Source organism: Carettochelys insculpta, chromosome 11, assembly GCF_033958435.1.
Source record: "Carettochelys insculpta isolate YL-2023 chromosome 11, ASM3395843v1, whole genome shotgun sequence".
NCBI lineage: Eukaryota > Metazoa > Chordata > Testudines > Carettochelyidae > Carettochelys > Carettochelys insculpta.
Window position 1 is genome coordinate 5,999,854 of NC_134147.1, and position 15,157 is coordinate 6,015,010.

At 40.5% G+C, this 15,157-nt stretch overlaps 1 protein-coding gene across 13 annotated transcripts in view; it reads right to left on the bottom strand.

The window, feature by feature from the left end:
• The window catches only part of PBRM1 (polybromo 1), a 119,386-nt gene that overhangs the window by 102,025 nt on the left and 2,204 nt on the right, over positions 1-15,157 (bottom strand). For 4 of the 13 annotated variants that reach the window (XM_075005997.1, XM_075005994.1, XM_075005993.1 and 1 more), the window contains exons 2-10: positions 13,216-13,279; positions 12,424-12,555; positions 10,951-11,106; positions 9,442-9,539; positions 8,709-8,856; positions 8,176-8,319; positions 5,837-5,953; positions 3,793-3,861; positions 2,291-2,389 (exon numbers count right to left, since the gene is read on the bottom strand). In XM_075005997.1, coding sequence (XP_074862098.1) covers positions 2,291-2,389; positions 3,793-3,861; positions 5,837-5,953; positions 8,176-8,319; positions 8,709-8,856; positions 9,442-9,539; positions 10,951-11,106; positions 12,424-12,471 — 879 coding nt within the window. In that variant the 5' untranslated portion in view covers positions 12,472-12,555; positions 13,216-13,279. The remainder of the gene's footprint in view (positions 1-2,290; positions 2,390-3,792; positions 3,862-5,836; positions 5,954-8,175; positions 8,320-8,708; positions 8,857-9,441; positions 9,540-10,950; positions 11,107-12,423; positions 12,556-13,215; positions 13,280-15,157) is intronic. The other 9 variants (XM_075005998.1, XM_075005995.1, XM_075005990.1 and 6 more) reach the window with 4 other exon arrangements.

Below are 15,157 nucleotides of genomic sequence, written 5' to 3' on the forward strand. Positions count from 1 at the left end.
ACACGTGAATATGCGCTGGGATCTTCTGGAAGGAAACCCTCCTTCCAGAAGGCCCTTCTTCCTCAAAATTTTCAGGAAGGGGCTTCTAGAAGAAGGGTTTCCTTCTGGAAGAGCCCGTGGGCCGTGCGTCTGCACGTACATTGAGGAGTGCGAAAGTGGCACGTGAAGACACAGCTTAAGGCTTTCATGTTTTCTTGCAAGAGAACTTTGCCCAGTATCAGAAGAACGTAGCACAAACTAACCTGAAAGGAGACTTTCAACCATTACATAAAGGTGAGTAAGATCACCATGATGTAGGTGATTAGCATCCATCACACTACTTTTCTACATCCTTAAAAAAGCCACAACTCATATATACATACTAGGACTATACTAGAATGAGTGAATTTGTTTCTTTTTTCTCCACTGAAGGAAGACTGGAGTCATGTCTAGCCAGACTTACCAATCTGGCCATCTGTGCTCTTACTACAACAGATTTCACCCTTAGAAAGTTACATACATGTAGCACCTTTCTCCTGAAGCCTTTTAAAAATTAAACATATGCAGCAATTATTTCACCACTGAAATTCATTCCCTGCTGGGTACAGGAAAGTAGATAAATTGAAAATACACACATAAAATGCTGATCCATTAACAGAGGAAAAAATGGGGAGGAAATTTACAGAGTCTTGCTTGATCTTCTTATTAATAAACTAAGCAAATTCAACTCAGATGGGACCACTCTAAGGTGGGTGCATAACTGGCTGGATAACCATTCTCAGAGAGTAATTTTCATGGTTCACAGTCATACTGGAAGAGAACAACAAGCGGGGTTTCGCAGGGATCTGTTTTGGGACCGGCTCTATTCAATATCTTCATCAACAATTTAGATATTGGCATAGAGAGTCCGCTTATTAATTTTGCGGATGGTACCAAGCTGGGAGGGGTTGCAACTGCTTTCAAGGATAGGCTCATAATTCAAAATGAGCTGGACAAAGTGGAGAAATGGTCTGAGATAAACAGGATGAAGTTTAACAATGACAAATGAAAAGTGCTCCACTTAGGAAGAAACAATCAACTTCATACATATAGAATGGGAAGTGACCGTCTAGGAAGGAGTCCTGCAGAAAGGGATTTAGGGGACATAGTGGACCACAAGCTAAATATGAGTCAATAGTGTGATGCTGTTGCAAAAAACAGCAAACATAATTCTGGGATGCATTAACAGGTATGTTGTGAGCAAGACACAAGAAGTCATTCTTCTGCTCTACCCCGCCCTCATTAGGCCTCAATTGGAGTATTGTGTCCAATTCTGGGCATCACATTTCAAGAAAGATATGGAGAAATTGTAGAAGGTCCAGAGAAGAACAAGAATGATTAAAAGGTCTAGAGAGCATGAGCTACGAGGGAAGACTGAAAGAACTGGACTTGTTTAATTTAAAAAAGAGAAGACTTAGAGGGGACATGATAACGGTTTTCAAGTATCTCAGAGTTACAAGGGGGAGGGAGAAAAATTGTTCTCCTTGGCCTCCGAGGACAGGCCAAGGAGCAATGGGCTTAAACTGCAGCAAGGGAGGTTTAGATTAGAAATTAAGAAAAACTTCCTAACTGTCAGGGTGGTTAAACACTGGAATAAGTTACCTAAGGAGGCTGTGGAAACTCCATCACTGAAGATATTTAAGACAAGGTTAGACAGACACCTATCGGGGACGGTCGAGGTGGTGTTTGGTCCTACCAAGAGGGCAGGGAACTGGACTCTATGACCTCTTGAGGTCCCTTCCAGGTCTAGTGTTCTATGATTCTATTCTCTATCAATAAATTGAATAGGATCTTTAATGGCAAGGCAAAGGAGGCAGGATCTCGATTCTTCAAGGCCTTATGCCACATACCTCCCTAACTAAACAGCACAGAACTCAAATGTTTTGTGATAATGAATGGACAGTGGAGTACCATGATCTGAACCTGTAATTCCAGGAAGTCTAGGCATTTCTACCCCAGTAGCAAGTAAGTCATCCTTTGCTTCTATAAGGAAGACAAGTTGATTCATAGCCCATTTGGAATAAAATTGGAAAAAAGAAATACATAGTTTCCAAACAAAAAAGAACAGAAAGAAATACAAGTTTCAAACTCCTAAGAAGGAGTTATAGACAATAAGAGGCATAGGACACTAACTAATTCTTTTTAATATTTCCAGATAAATTAGACATGCTTTAGTACCTTATCTCATAGCACAGATTTTAATAAATTTCAAACATGCAATATAATAAAGAGATGGAACCCTGAATTAAATTGTCAAAAATCTGAAAATAACCTTGAATACTTGAGATCCAGGCTCATTGTAGGTCTTGGCATTCTTTGCTAAAAGATCTATATCCTTGGCCATAGCATGAATACTTTTATAACTTCCATTCTGCAGAACAAAAAACAGAACAGTTTTCTCTTTAGATAAATGCTGATTCTTTTTATCCTCTCACAAGAAGAAATAAAATGCAACCAGTGGAAAATAAAAGATAATTCACATTGAATATGGACATTTCTTTATGCAGCATACAAACAACTTGAGGAATTCACTGGGGGCAAAAAAAGACATACAATTATAAAAAAGTTACTTTTTCTGTGACAGTCATACAAATGCTAAATGAGCAATGCACTGACTCAAATTATATGAATAAATTAGATAATGCAAACTTTAAAAAACACATCATTCTGATTACCATTTTAACTCCTCCCTATCTTTTACTTTAAGTTCAGTATGCATCTGAAGATAGTATTTTATGGATTCTGCAGGTAGAGACTAACATTTCATTTTAAAAATTAGATTTTAACAATTTCAGCTACAATATATCACCAATTTCTAGCTCAAGGAGTTCAAGGTAACAGCAAGCTAACCCAAAAGTCTACATCTACACTAGAAGCATCTGCCTACAGAAGTTACCGCTGGAAGAGATGTTCCAGCAAAAACTTCTGTCAATAGATCACGTCTACACATCGAGCGGATCAAAAAAAATGATCTGTTTTTGTCAACAAAAGGGTCCCCTGGAGTGTCGACATGGCTTTGTTGTCAACAGTTTTTGTCAGCAGTGCCTTATTAGCATAATGGCAGCTGCGCAGCTTTTGGTTTTGGGTAGAAGGGGCTTTTGAAGTCCAGGGGTCCTTTCGAAAGGCCTGTCTACACGAGCAGCATGCATTTTGAAAGTGGCACTTTAGAAACGCATGCGGCCACCATTATGTTAATGAGGTGCTACATATTCATGACAGTGCCTCATTAGCATCTGCCAAAGTGGCTAATTAGCATACCCCTTCCAAAAGGCAGGGGCTAGTGTAGCCATGGCCACTGTGTGTGGATGCTCCGTGAGTTTTGTTGCCAAAATCCCCATTTTGTCTACAAAACTCTCTAGTATAGAGGTAGCCAAAATAAATAGGAAAAGGTGAGTGGAAGAAAGCATGATGCTAACCAGAGTGACACTAATCTAAATTTCAATATCTCAATTTGCCATGGCCAGAAATGACTATGGGACACTAATACAAGGCCAGGAATCCACAGGAATTGGCATTCCATTCATATCAATAATTAGTGATTTAAAGACACTTAACCTTACACTGCGATTACTTTTGAAAACATGAGTCTAGGACTGCGGCTAGTCAGTGCTGATCCTCAGATCAGTTTAGTTTTCAGCTTCTTAATTTACTAGTAAAAATTACACTTATTACTGAGCTATAAAAGCTTTTTGCTTCAAAAAACTTCAGAACACAACCCTATTTTATTTTTCCTAAATTACACTGTAGAGTTCATTAACATGATCATACTTGTACCTGTATCCTCTGGGCAATAGTCTTAAGATCTATGGGTTCTTTAATAATTGCATAATAATCAGGATATTGCTAGAAAACAAAAACAAAAATCTATTGTTCTATTGGCACATACAGATCACAAAGAAAACACTTAATTAAAAAAAAATCAGTATTAAATAAGTGCTTACAGTAGATGGCTTATTACCAAAGACAGTTGAGAAGACAGATTACCACCACAACACAGCTGAAAGATTAAGTTGCAACACTGAACTCGTACATAATGTAACATTTACTTTTAACCAAAATTGTTTAATTTCTCCATATCATTAAGATATACATTGCACCTATATCATTAATTAAAAATATTTAAGCGTTTATTTGTACACTTTCACTAACATAACTAATGATCTCATTCATATGCTAGATACCTTACATTAAATTTAACTACAATCAGTCTGAATTGAGCTGTAAGTGACTTCAAAACAAAAGTTAGATCAGTAAAAACATTATTTTAGGACTGCTACATAAACACCTTTCCACCAATAAAACGCAACTAAAATAATAAATAGCACTTACAGCCAATTAACTCCACCAGATGATATGACAAAAACTATTTCCTCAGAAAGGAGCAATGATTTTCTAACATGGTCTTTCATCTGATAATGTTAAGATGTTAATGCATTGATAGCTTAATGGCGGATTCAAACTCTCTGGACTGACAGGACTATGGATGTTGCTGAACCAGAGACTCCAGCTGCCTGCAGCCAGTCTGGCTGGTGGCTCTGCAGAGGAGCCCCACAGGTGGCAGGGAGCCAAATCAGCAGCCCCACAGTTGCAGGAAGACACAGCCAGGGTCTGGAAGCCATCCCAGCAGCACGGAGATGGTCCAGGAAGACCTATGGCAGTGGGAAACCAGGCTGAGGCAATGGAGTCCTGTCAGGAGTGGAAATCCCCAGGCAGCTTGGAGACACGGAGCAGCAGCCTCCCAGGAAAGCCTGGAGGCCTGATCTTCCTGGTCTGGCAAATTCCTTTCTTCAGGATCACTCAGATCTAAGGGTGCCAGAACAAGGAGGTACAACCTGTATTAGATACTATACAGGTATCTAGTAATTTGCCCTGTGTTAAAATGCTATATAGGTTGACCCTTTCTTGTCTGGCATTCTCTGGTCCAGCCACATCCATGGTACAGCATGATTTTAGATAGCCATATGTCCACTTATCCCAGTTGTGGCCAAGTTTTCCTTGGTCCCACAAAGTTTGTTTATAGCCACCAGTCCTGGCTCTCAGCGTGCTGTTCTGTTTTTAGCTCTAATCCACCCCTAAATGTCTTCTAAGAGCCCAGTAAGCAGTGGAAATATTGCTGATGCTGCTAAACAACATTGACCCCCCCCCTATGGTTCAGCAAATTCTCTGGTTCAGCACCAGTCAGATCCCAAGGGTGCTGGACTAGAGAGGTTCAAGCTGTAATACATTATGGCCGTGTCTACACTACAGACAAAACTCAGGGAGCATCACCACACAAAAGGTGTTTTGTCAACAGAGTCTCAGCAAAATAGAGCACCTTCCCCAACAGCGTTATCCCTCTCTGCATTGAGGAATAATGCTTCTGTCCACACAGTTCTGTCGACAAAAGTGCAATGTAGACATTCTGCAGCGCTTTTGTCAACAGAGGGCTTCTGGTTCACCAGGCAGACCTGTTTGCAGAGCTTGCAGGCAGCCTGGCTGCTCTCTGTCAACAGAGCGAATTGCTCTTTCAATCTCCTTTTATTTGTGGACACAATCTGTCGACAGAAGTTTTACCAGTAGATCTCTTCAGACAGTGATTTCTGTTGACAGACTGCTGTAGTGCAGACGTAGCCTATGTGATTAAACTGGCAATGGCTTCTTCAGTAAACAGGCATAAGGGGGCGATTTCCACTGAAAAGCAAAATATTATGACTTGGTAGTGTTAAAATATTTTTATTTATTTTTGCTCACTTGACTGTTTGTCTCACAGTCAGCCCACAGGACCAGTTATATCACTTTCCACATACCTAACACAGAAAGACTTCATTTCATTACTCACCACTTTAGAGGGAAGCTTCTGAAACAGCTCACTTATAAGCCGCCCTGATGGGTTGGTAGCTATGACTACAGCTTCAAGCAGCTGTTCAAGAATCTCTTTCAAGTAGCTTGGAGAGGACTGGTATAGGAAATGAAGTTATAAAAAGCTTTGATGAGAAAGAGTTCAATTTTATAAAAGCTTCAAAAGTATAAACATTTGTTTTTCAAAGAAAAGAATCAAAAAGAGCACTGGGAAGATGTGCACAACTTTTCAAGACATTGTACTATGTTATGTGTTTACTAAGGTAGGACACCCTAGTGAGGCTGGGAATAACACCGTGGTTTTGACCATACAAGTGTCCCATCTGAAAACGATCTCATGGGACCTCAGTTCATGCAAGTTATTGAGGTTATATTTTCTGTAAAACTTTGACTAAAATTAAACCACATAAACAAGAATGATACCACTGATCATCTTGTAACTACTTCTTATGAGTTCACTAATATACACACAGGCAACCACCTAACCCCAGGAAAATTCTCACTTGCACCACACACCAGACCACAGAAATAATAATCCTGGAACCTTTCCTTGCAATAAACCCCATTGCCAACTTTGTCCACATATATATTCTGGAGACACCATCACTGGACCTAAGCACATCACTGTTGTGATCAGGGGCTCATATCCCTGTTCCTCCACTAATATTATAAATGCCATCATGTGCCAGCATTGCCCCTCTGCTAACGTATATGGGACAGACTAGACAATCACTTCACCAAAGAATGAATGGACAAAAACTACTGACATGGAGGTTGCATTATTGGGAACCCCGCGTAAGCCGAATTTTTGTGTAACTCAGGGAGCCAGGAAACTGACCAGCGCAGCAGCACTAGTCAGTATCCCATCTCCCTGGAGCGGCATCTCCTGTGGAAACGGTCTTCTGTTAGCATAGGGAGCTGGAGCCTGGCTCGCATTGCTGGTCTTTTTCCTGGCTCCACGTGCGGGAGCCAGGAACCAAGAAATCGCTCCTGCCAGGGGCAGCAGCCAAGAGTCAGGCACCTATCCCTGACAGGAGCAGTTTCCCTGCTTCTGTTGGGAATGGCAGTCTGACTCGTGGCTGCCGCCCCAACAGGAGTGGCTTCCCTGCTCCTGTCAGGGGCAGCAGTCGCATTAGCCCGAGATACATGCAACTCGAGTGTGCGTATCTCAGGGTTTTACTGTACACATAAACCAGTCAGCGAGCATTTCAGTGGAGTAGGCCACAGTATTAAAGACCTGAAAATTTATGTCCTACAAAGAGACTAACACCAGATTACAAAGGAAGACACCTGACCTGGAATTTATTTTCAAATTCAACACTGTGCGACTTGGTCTTATTAGAAATAGCAATTAACTTTCACATTACAAAGACAGCATCCCCATCTTTGATATCTGTAGTGATCTCAGGGAAATCACTTAACTTAATAGACACTTGCAGTAAATAATTTTCTTCCCCCTCCCCACTCTTTGCTCCCACGATGATGTTAGTTTTCATTTTATTGTTTGTTTGTTTTTCTATCTCTGTTATATATCCGTTGTGCCAGTTCACTTTCAGCACTATTTCCAGACCTGAAGAAGTGGGTCTGCCCCACGAAAGCTCACCACCTAATAAATTATTTGTTAGTCTTTAAAGTGCTACATGACTGCCTTTTGTACACACAGACTAACACAGCTACCTCTCTGTGACTAAGGAAAGTTAGTAAATCTGAAGATCACATACATGTTTTATGCACAGATGTTTATCCGCATTACCTAAGATTGTGCACTATCATGTCATGCAGTGCAAACTGAGATTTTCAGGTACACACTCTAGCATAAGTCCCTGGTTTGAGGCAGTATATAGAACAGCAAAACTGGGAATAACACCAGGGTTTTGACCATATGAGTGTTCCACCTGAAAATGCTCTCATGGGGCCTCAGATCATGTAAGTTACTGAGGTCATATTTATTGTAAAACTTTGACTAAAATGAAACCGCATATACAAACAGTTATAAGAAACAATTACAAGATGATCAGTGATATGAGTTCACTAAGACAGACAGACAGAGACACATATTTAAAGATGATAAATACTTGAAGTGCTGAACCCATTACAGTTTTCTATGTATGTGTAGGACCCCTACTACAGTATATCAAGATACAATTTAGTGATTTAAGTTTATGTACAAATGCCCCATTACCTGTTTTGGCCCAGCTTAATACCCAACCATAAATGGATGTCCCTCCATAAATTGATGATAAGCACACTCTGAAAGACCAGTTTTCACACACCTGTTAATTTCACCAGCAAATTCTAACTCCTATGTTCCCTACTTACTACTTCAGAAATTGCCCCTTGATTGTCATGCCCTTCATCCTCTTCCTCCTCTTCCTCCGCATCACCTTTCTGAACAAACTCATTCTTTGTGCGCACATACAAATCCCACAGTTTGCAGGCAGCTTTATATTCAGGAGAATCTGGCTGTCAGAATGAATCAAACAGCACAAGGTTAGTGCTAGCCAGTTATTTCAAAAGTGTTCTTAAACTACTGAACATTCAGAAGTGAAATATATCAGGTAATAGAAAACATAGCAATTACTGATTGTATAATTCTTCAAACACAGGGATGTCAGGAATGGTATTATGAGGTAAAATGATTATTAGAGAGAGAGGAGGTGGCATACGAGGTAATCTCTTTACTAAGATCTGATCCAAACTACGGAAACATTTTGAAGCCACTGTATTACTGAGACAGACATATATTGTCATAACTGTCTCTTACATAAGAAACTAGCTGTATCACCTAAAAGCATATAGGCCTGATATGGTCAGAATACATGAATTTGGCTCTTTATATTAAGCTTCCTCACCTTATAGTAAGCCTTTGCATTGTTAAATAATAGCTGAAAGTCAGCTGTCAGTAGGTTCACATCATCATACTCCTCCATTTTTAGCTTCTGCTGTATTTTCATTAAATCAATAGGCTGAGAAACCACTTCGTAGTAGTCTGGCTGATTTCTGTTGTAACAATCGATAAAGACATTTCAGTGTGTAAACACAAACTATTATGAAAGTATTTAACTTTATACAAGTTTAATGCAGAAATGTTTCTAACACGTTTTTGCTACAACTCAAATAACTCAATGTTGTAGGCAATATTAACACATGAATCAGGAATTTTAAAATTTACTTTAATCTTATAAAAATTACAATCAATCACTTCACCTATTACATTCCAAAGGGCCAGTTCTAAATTGTTCCCTGGAATATATTTTCTAGTATATTCCTCCTCCACTTTTGGAGACAATTTTACAGTTCAACAGATCTCGCTACCAGGAAGTCAATGGTTCAGGTCAAATCAAACATTTGCCTTTCTACCTAAAAACCCGACACCTGTTTCACAGTTGTTCCAAAGGGCACGCATAGTTAAGATCATAGTTAAGATCACTGCATTGTTAAGGTCAAAATCCTCATGCCAGCTTGCTGCATATTTAACGCACAGGTTTTGCAACTTTTATACAGATAAGCTATTTTTCAAAATCCGCACATTCCAGGACTAACTCCCAACCCTGAGATTCTTACCAATCATTGCCACATTCTTACCTTCGTTTTGGTGCCCTAATGAAAAGCTCACATAACAGCCTGCCCTGTTCATCTTTGTAATCTCTGATTGTGTTGTACAGTTCATGGCACACAGCAATCTAAACAGCAAGAACAAGCCAGTAAGACAATGGAAATGCTAAGGTGGCAACAAAACTGAGGGTATGTCTGCACATGAAATGCTACAGCTGCAGTACTGTAATACTTAATTGTAGATGCTGCCTGTGCTGACAGAAAGTGGTTCTCCTGTCAATGTCGGTCATTCGGATGCAGGAGAAAGACCAAATAGAGAAGTTTGCGTCTGCAGGGGCACGGCGACGTGTCTCAGGGTGCGGTTTCCAGCTGATGCGGACCAGCTTTGAGTCCGAGTTAGGGTAGAAAGGCAGAGAAGAGGAGTGCAGTGCAGTGCCTTAAGTTGCTCTATCGCAGGAGTACTAAACAACCAGTCCATTGTACTAACACAGTATGATGACACACCTCAGATCCTGAAGAATTTTTGTGCATGTATTCTCTTGTTTAAAGGGAGTTTTCTAGCTCTGATGGTTGCAAAGGAAACATCCCAAAAGTAAATCAATACAATATTGACTACAGACCCAAGACAACAGAAACAATAAATAAGGCAATATGGGTCCACAGTTTGTCTCACTGGAGGTGCCAAGGCCTAAGGACAACACCTCACATGTCAGCATTTACTATTTCCTTGTAGATAGTTTTAGCCAATGGAAGGAGGATGGGGAGGAAGTGAAAGCCAAAAGGTATCAAAATCAGAAACTGTTACAGGAAAGCAGATGTGATGGGAAGATAAGACAAGAACAACAAAGACAGAGAAAAAAAGAAAGCCAGCTAAAGGAGTAGGGGTAAGAAAAAGAAAAGAAAAGAAAGAAAGAAAAGAAAAAGAAAAAGAAAGGGACAGAAACCGTGATAATCCTAAAGACGAACATCTTTTCATGGGCAAGGGATGAAAAAGATGCTGCACGTACAATAGACCATGAAAAGATTCTACCTCTTGCCCTTTGTGCAAATCTTGCACTAAGTGGGTGAACTGCTGGGGACCGAAGGAGACAGAGTCCTAAATGTATGCCCCACCCACACACCATAATTAAGACTATAATGCAGACATCTCCACAGAACCAATTTGATATAGCTGCCCTATGGCAGCCATTTTAACTAGTGTAGAATCAGTGCTGCTGGGCTCAGAAGGAAATCATAACTAGCTCACTTCATTCAAAATTAAAGCTCTGGGCAAGAGAGCGCACAACTCAGCAATGGAAACTGGAGCTGTTCCTCCAGGTTAAGGAGACGGGCAGAACACCCTCCCATCAGGGAAAGCAAGAAAGACTTTGCAACCGCAGGAAACAACAGAAGGTTATGTTGTCCCCTTACCTTCTAGATCATCACTAAATGTAAATTTTTTTCCAGCAGAAAATGTTTCCTTGTAGCTGTTTCAAAAGGTATTCCACATTGGGACTTTTGCCTTAAGACAGAAGGGGACTAAATTACGATGGTACTTACAGGATCTACAGTTGGGAGATTGGAAAGTCTCCTCCTTTTCCTGCTTGGGCCAGGTAAGTTTGTGGAATGGTGCCCATCATCAAAATCTCCTCCACTGATACTGCTGGAAGGAGAAGTTGCCCTTCGTCTCTTTGAACCCATGGAATCCAACTTCTTCTATAATAAAGAAAGCTGTTCTTAAACTTATGCCTTTGCACACAATCCCTTTGATGAGAATCAGCGATTGAACCTGCAGTTCTTTAGGATATATATATATATATATATATATTATTCAAGACTGTTCACAGAGATCTACTTATGCATTAGAAATGCATTAGAAATGTTGCACACAGCTTTTTATTTGATAATCCAATCTACTTTAGAGTTTTAGATCCTCATTGCCGCTGCTAACGACCGTCTCTCGAGACAAAAAGGGGCCATACTATTACTGCCAGGCATCGCCATAAGGAACACTGGGGTGGTTAATTACTGGAATAAATTGCCTAGGGTGGCTGTAGAACCTCCGCTATTGGAGATATTTAAGAAAAGGTTAGATAAATACCTAACTGGGATGATACAGATGGTGCTTGGTCCTGCCATGAGGACAGGGAACTGGACTTGGCCTCAAGGTCCCTTCCAATTCTACGATTCTAGAACAGAGTGCCTTGATTCATATAGGGTGATGAAAATGTTTCTAGCAACACTTACAAGTATGCTTTCTTAAATAACCTACCAATGCTTGTGATTTCTCATTCCACCCCTAATAAAATTAGAACTTTTGTGATGGCAGGTGAACTAGTTCAAACAGAGATAACTTGGTGATGCTCATTGACTAGGACTCCACACTATCTCAAAAAAAGCAAAAACAGACAACATTGGTGATGCAATTCAGAGACTCCATTGACAAATAAAAATGACGTCCGCTGCTTCACATCTAGGTCCTGGGATCACACCAAGAGAAATTTGGTTTGTAACCCGATTAGATTTTGCTATATACTCAAGGGCTTCCCATTCTCTCTCAAATGCTAAAATCGGTGTGGACCGGACCAGCAATGTAACAGACTGTCTCCTTTGGGGCAGAGGTTAGCATTTTCTAGCAAGTATACAGAGACTGAAATTAATAACCTTCCAACAACTACAGAGTAGTTTATGAAACAAACAGGTGGATGAAGCCCAATTTCTACTGATCAGGTGTCCACATCACAAATATATCATCTTAAGTGGCACTATTATTGAGAGTGTCAAAAACTACAAACTGAATTCATTGTCTAATACAGTCAAGGCATTTTTTCCTATACATGTTTTGAAATGGTTCAACAGCCTGGCATAACAATATTAGGATCTCTCTTTCATATTCTAACAGAATTAATTACCAGCTAACATTTACATATGTTGAATGAATATGAGAGGGAATGCATTATGGGCAGGATAAAAAAATAAATCAAGGCCAGGTGGGGAGGGTGGAGGATGGTGTGTATAGGATCAAGAATTTACCAGATTTACCAGAGTACAACCAGCACCGCGAAAAGCCAGTCTCCTCATAGTGTCTGTTGGCCAAGCTAAGATATTGGGAGAAGGCAAGGCTTTAAAAGGGTCAATGCAGCAATGCTGTTAATGCAGTCTCAGCTGAAAGAGAAGAAGGAAAAGGATAGGAAAACAAGAGGGGAAAGGTAAAAGGAGAGAGTGAATAGGCAGAATTTAAGGAAAAACAGCGGGAGAGGAAAGGGAGGGGAGGAGAAGGAACATATAGATTAGCACTTTTAGGGTTTGATTTTAACATTAAAACAAACAATTTATCATAACAAAAAACAAACTTCCACATAGATTATTTTTTGCACAGAAACTAAGACCGGGGAATTTTTAAACAAAACATTTGCTTTTTCCTAATGGTCCCACTGACATGCCACCGATGTTACCGCCAGTCTCAATGTAAGAGAAGAGAGAATAACTGTAACATTATAAACTGGAGGGAGTAGAGAAGCAGCACCATCAATGTAAAAATAAATAATAAATATAAGTTCTCAAAAAAGTAATGACTCCATAGCAATAGCTCTCAAAAGCAAGAAACATATTTAGCAGACTTTTATGACTCTTTTTAGTAAAATTGCCTTCCTAACTCAACATTTAACCCTGTTCAGAAAACTTCAGCAACTCACCCTATTACATGATAACGTTTACCAACAAATACATTTAATTTGCTTGTTGAAAAACACTTGTACCAAAACCAAACTTGAATATCAACCAAGGAATAAAATATTAAGCTGTATTTTGTTAGAAAAGTTATACCTTATCAAGGCCAGTTTCCTTTTTAAGACTGATTTTCTAACAAATCCCATCCACATACACAGAACTGTGCAGAAAACAGAAAATAAAATTAGTTTAATCTCTCTAGCATACACTACTTTACCATCTGGAATCAGAACCAAAAGACAACACAATTTGTTAACCAAATGGCAAATTTTCCCTAGGCATTTTTACATGACACATACCTTATAGAGGAAATTTAAGAGCATATTAAACATTGCGTTTTAAGAGTTTCATCTAAGAACCTCAGAGGTTTCTCCCCCTATACAACTTAGGTAAATGTAAAACCTACATAAGGATCTGGACACGATCATATACCCGACTGAGTAAGAATCATCGTAACGTACCTGGCAGTTGGAAAATAATACCAAACAGCTTCCTCAGAAAGGGTACCATTCAGAGCCTGAACTGCACTGCAGATTCTCTGGGTTTCTGTACAATTATCAGGTTACCGATAGCAAAAAAAGTACTTTATGTATTGCTGAGAAAATGTAGAAAGCATTGCTTTCTTTTCAAGGGAACTGATGTTTCATGGTGCCTTCTACGGAAGCAACAAACTCTCTACTTACAACCACATTCCCACTGTGTGTGAAGCAGAGAGGACCTTGTGAGTTATTCACACATTCCAAGGCGATCTGAAAACAGCATCTCCACAGAACTACCTCAAAAGATTGCTTTAAATCAGGGGTGGGCAATATTTTTGATGGGGGGGAGTTACACTCCAAGAATTTGGTAAGTGGCCAAGGGGCCGCACTCTCCTACGTTATGGTGGAAGTCCTGGGTCTGGGATGGACGTTGGGTGCCGAAGGGAGCTCAGTGCAGGGACTAGGATGCAGGGTGGGGTGTCTGAGAGGGAGTTTGGGTGAGGAGGGGGTTGTGACCTGGAGCAAAAGACTGGGGTGCAGAAAGGGGTACAGATGCAGGACAGGATTCTGATCTGGAAGAGAGGTGTTAGATAGGTGCAAGGTCTGGGTGTGATTGCAACCAGGGACAGGGCAGCACAGGGTTGGGTGCAGTAGCTGCAGCATGGGAGCAAGTGGGCTGCCAGATACAGCCTCTGGTTGGGAGGCACTTACCTGAGGCAGTTCATGGCCAGCAGCCCAGTTGTACCGTTGGGCAGGCTCCCTGCCTGCTGCATCCCACACATCACTCAAAACAGCCGGAGCCATGTGAATCTCTGCACTGTATGCCCCTTGGGAGGGAGAACCTCCACGTGCTGCCTGTGCTGCAAGCATGGTCCAGGTACCTCCCAGCGTCCAGTTTCTGGCCAACGGGAGCTCCGATACTGTGCTGGGGGCAAGGGCAGAAAGACACTCATGGCCCAGCAGCAGACTGTTTTGAGCAGCATGCGGGGAGCACAGCAGGCAGGGAGCCTGCCTGAGGATCCTGCTGGACCAGCAACCCAGAGTATTGTGGTGAGCTCAGTCTGAAGGTTTGGTAGGCCATGTCCAGCCTGCTGGACGTATTTTGCCCACCTCTGCTTTAAATCTTGAAAATTTTTTCATAACCTTTCCAGCCACGCTTAAAATGCCAGATATCTTACAATATCTTCTTCCGCACTACACCCCCTGGTAGTCCTAAAACATGACAGGTCACTCATTGCCAGTTTCTTCTGAGGATGTTAATAATTACTTTTTTGTTGTAATCTATTTGGAACCCATCAACATAATGTTTAATCTTCTTGAAAGCGTCAAGCTTTTTACACATCTTCAAGACAACTTACTTAAAACAAGCCAGTGGGTTATCAAGCATTTACCTTTCTGCATTTCTTTAAAAATAACCAAATCAGAAAAGATACACAGATGACAAGAAAAAAAAATCAGTTTTTCCACTGTGGATATCCTCCACATTTCTGTAGAAACGTTTCTCAGGTAATTGGCAAATGTCACAAAATGACAAAATCATTCTGATTACTGATAAATAA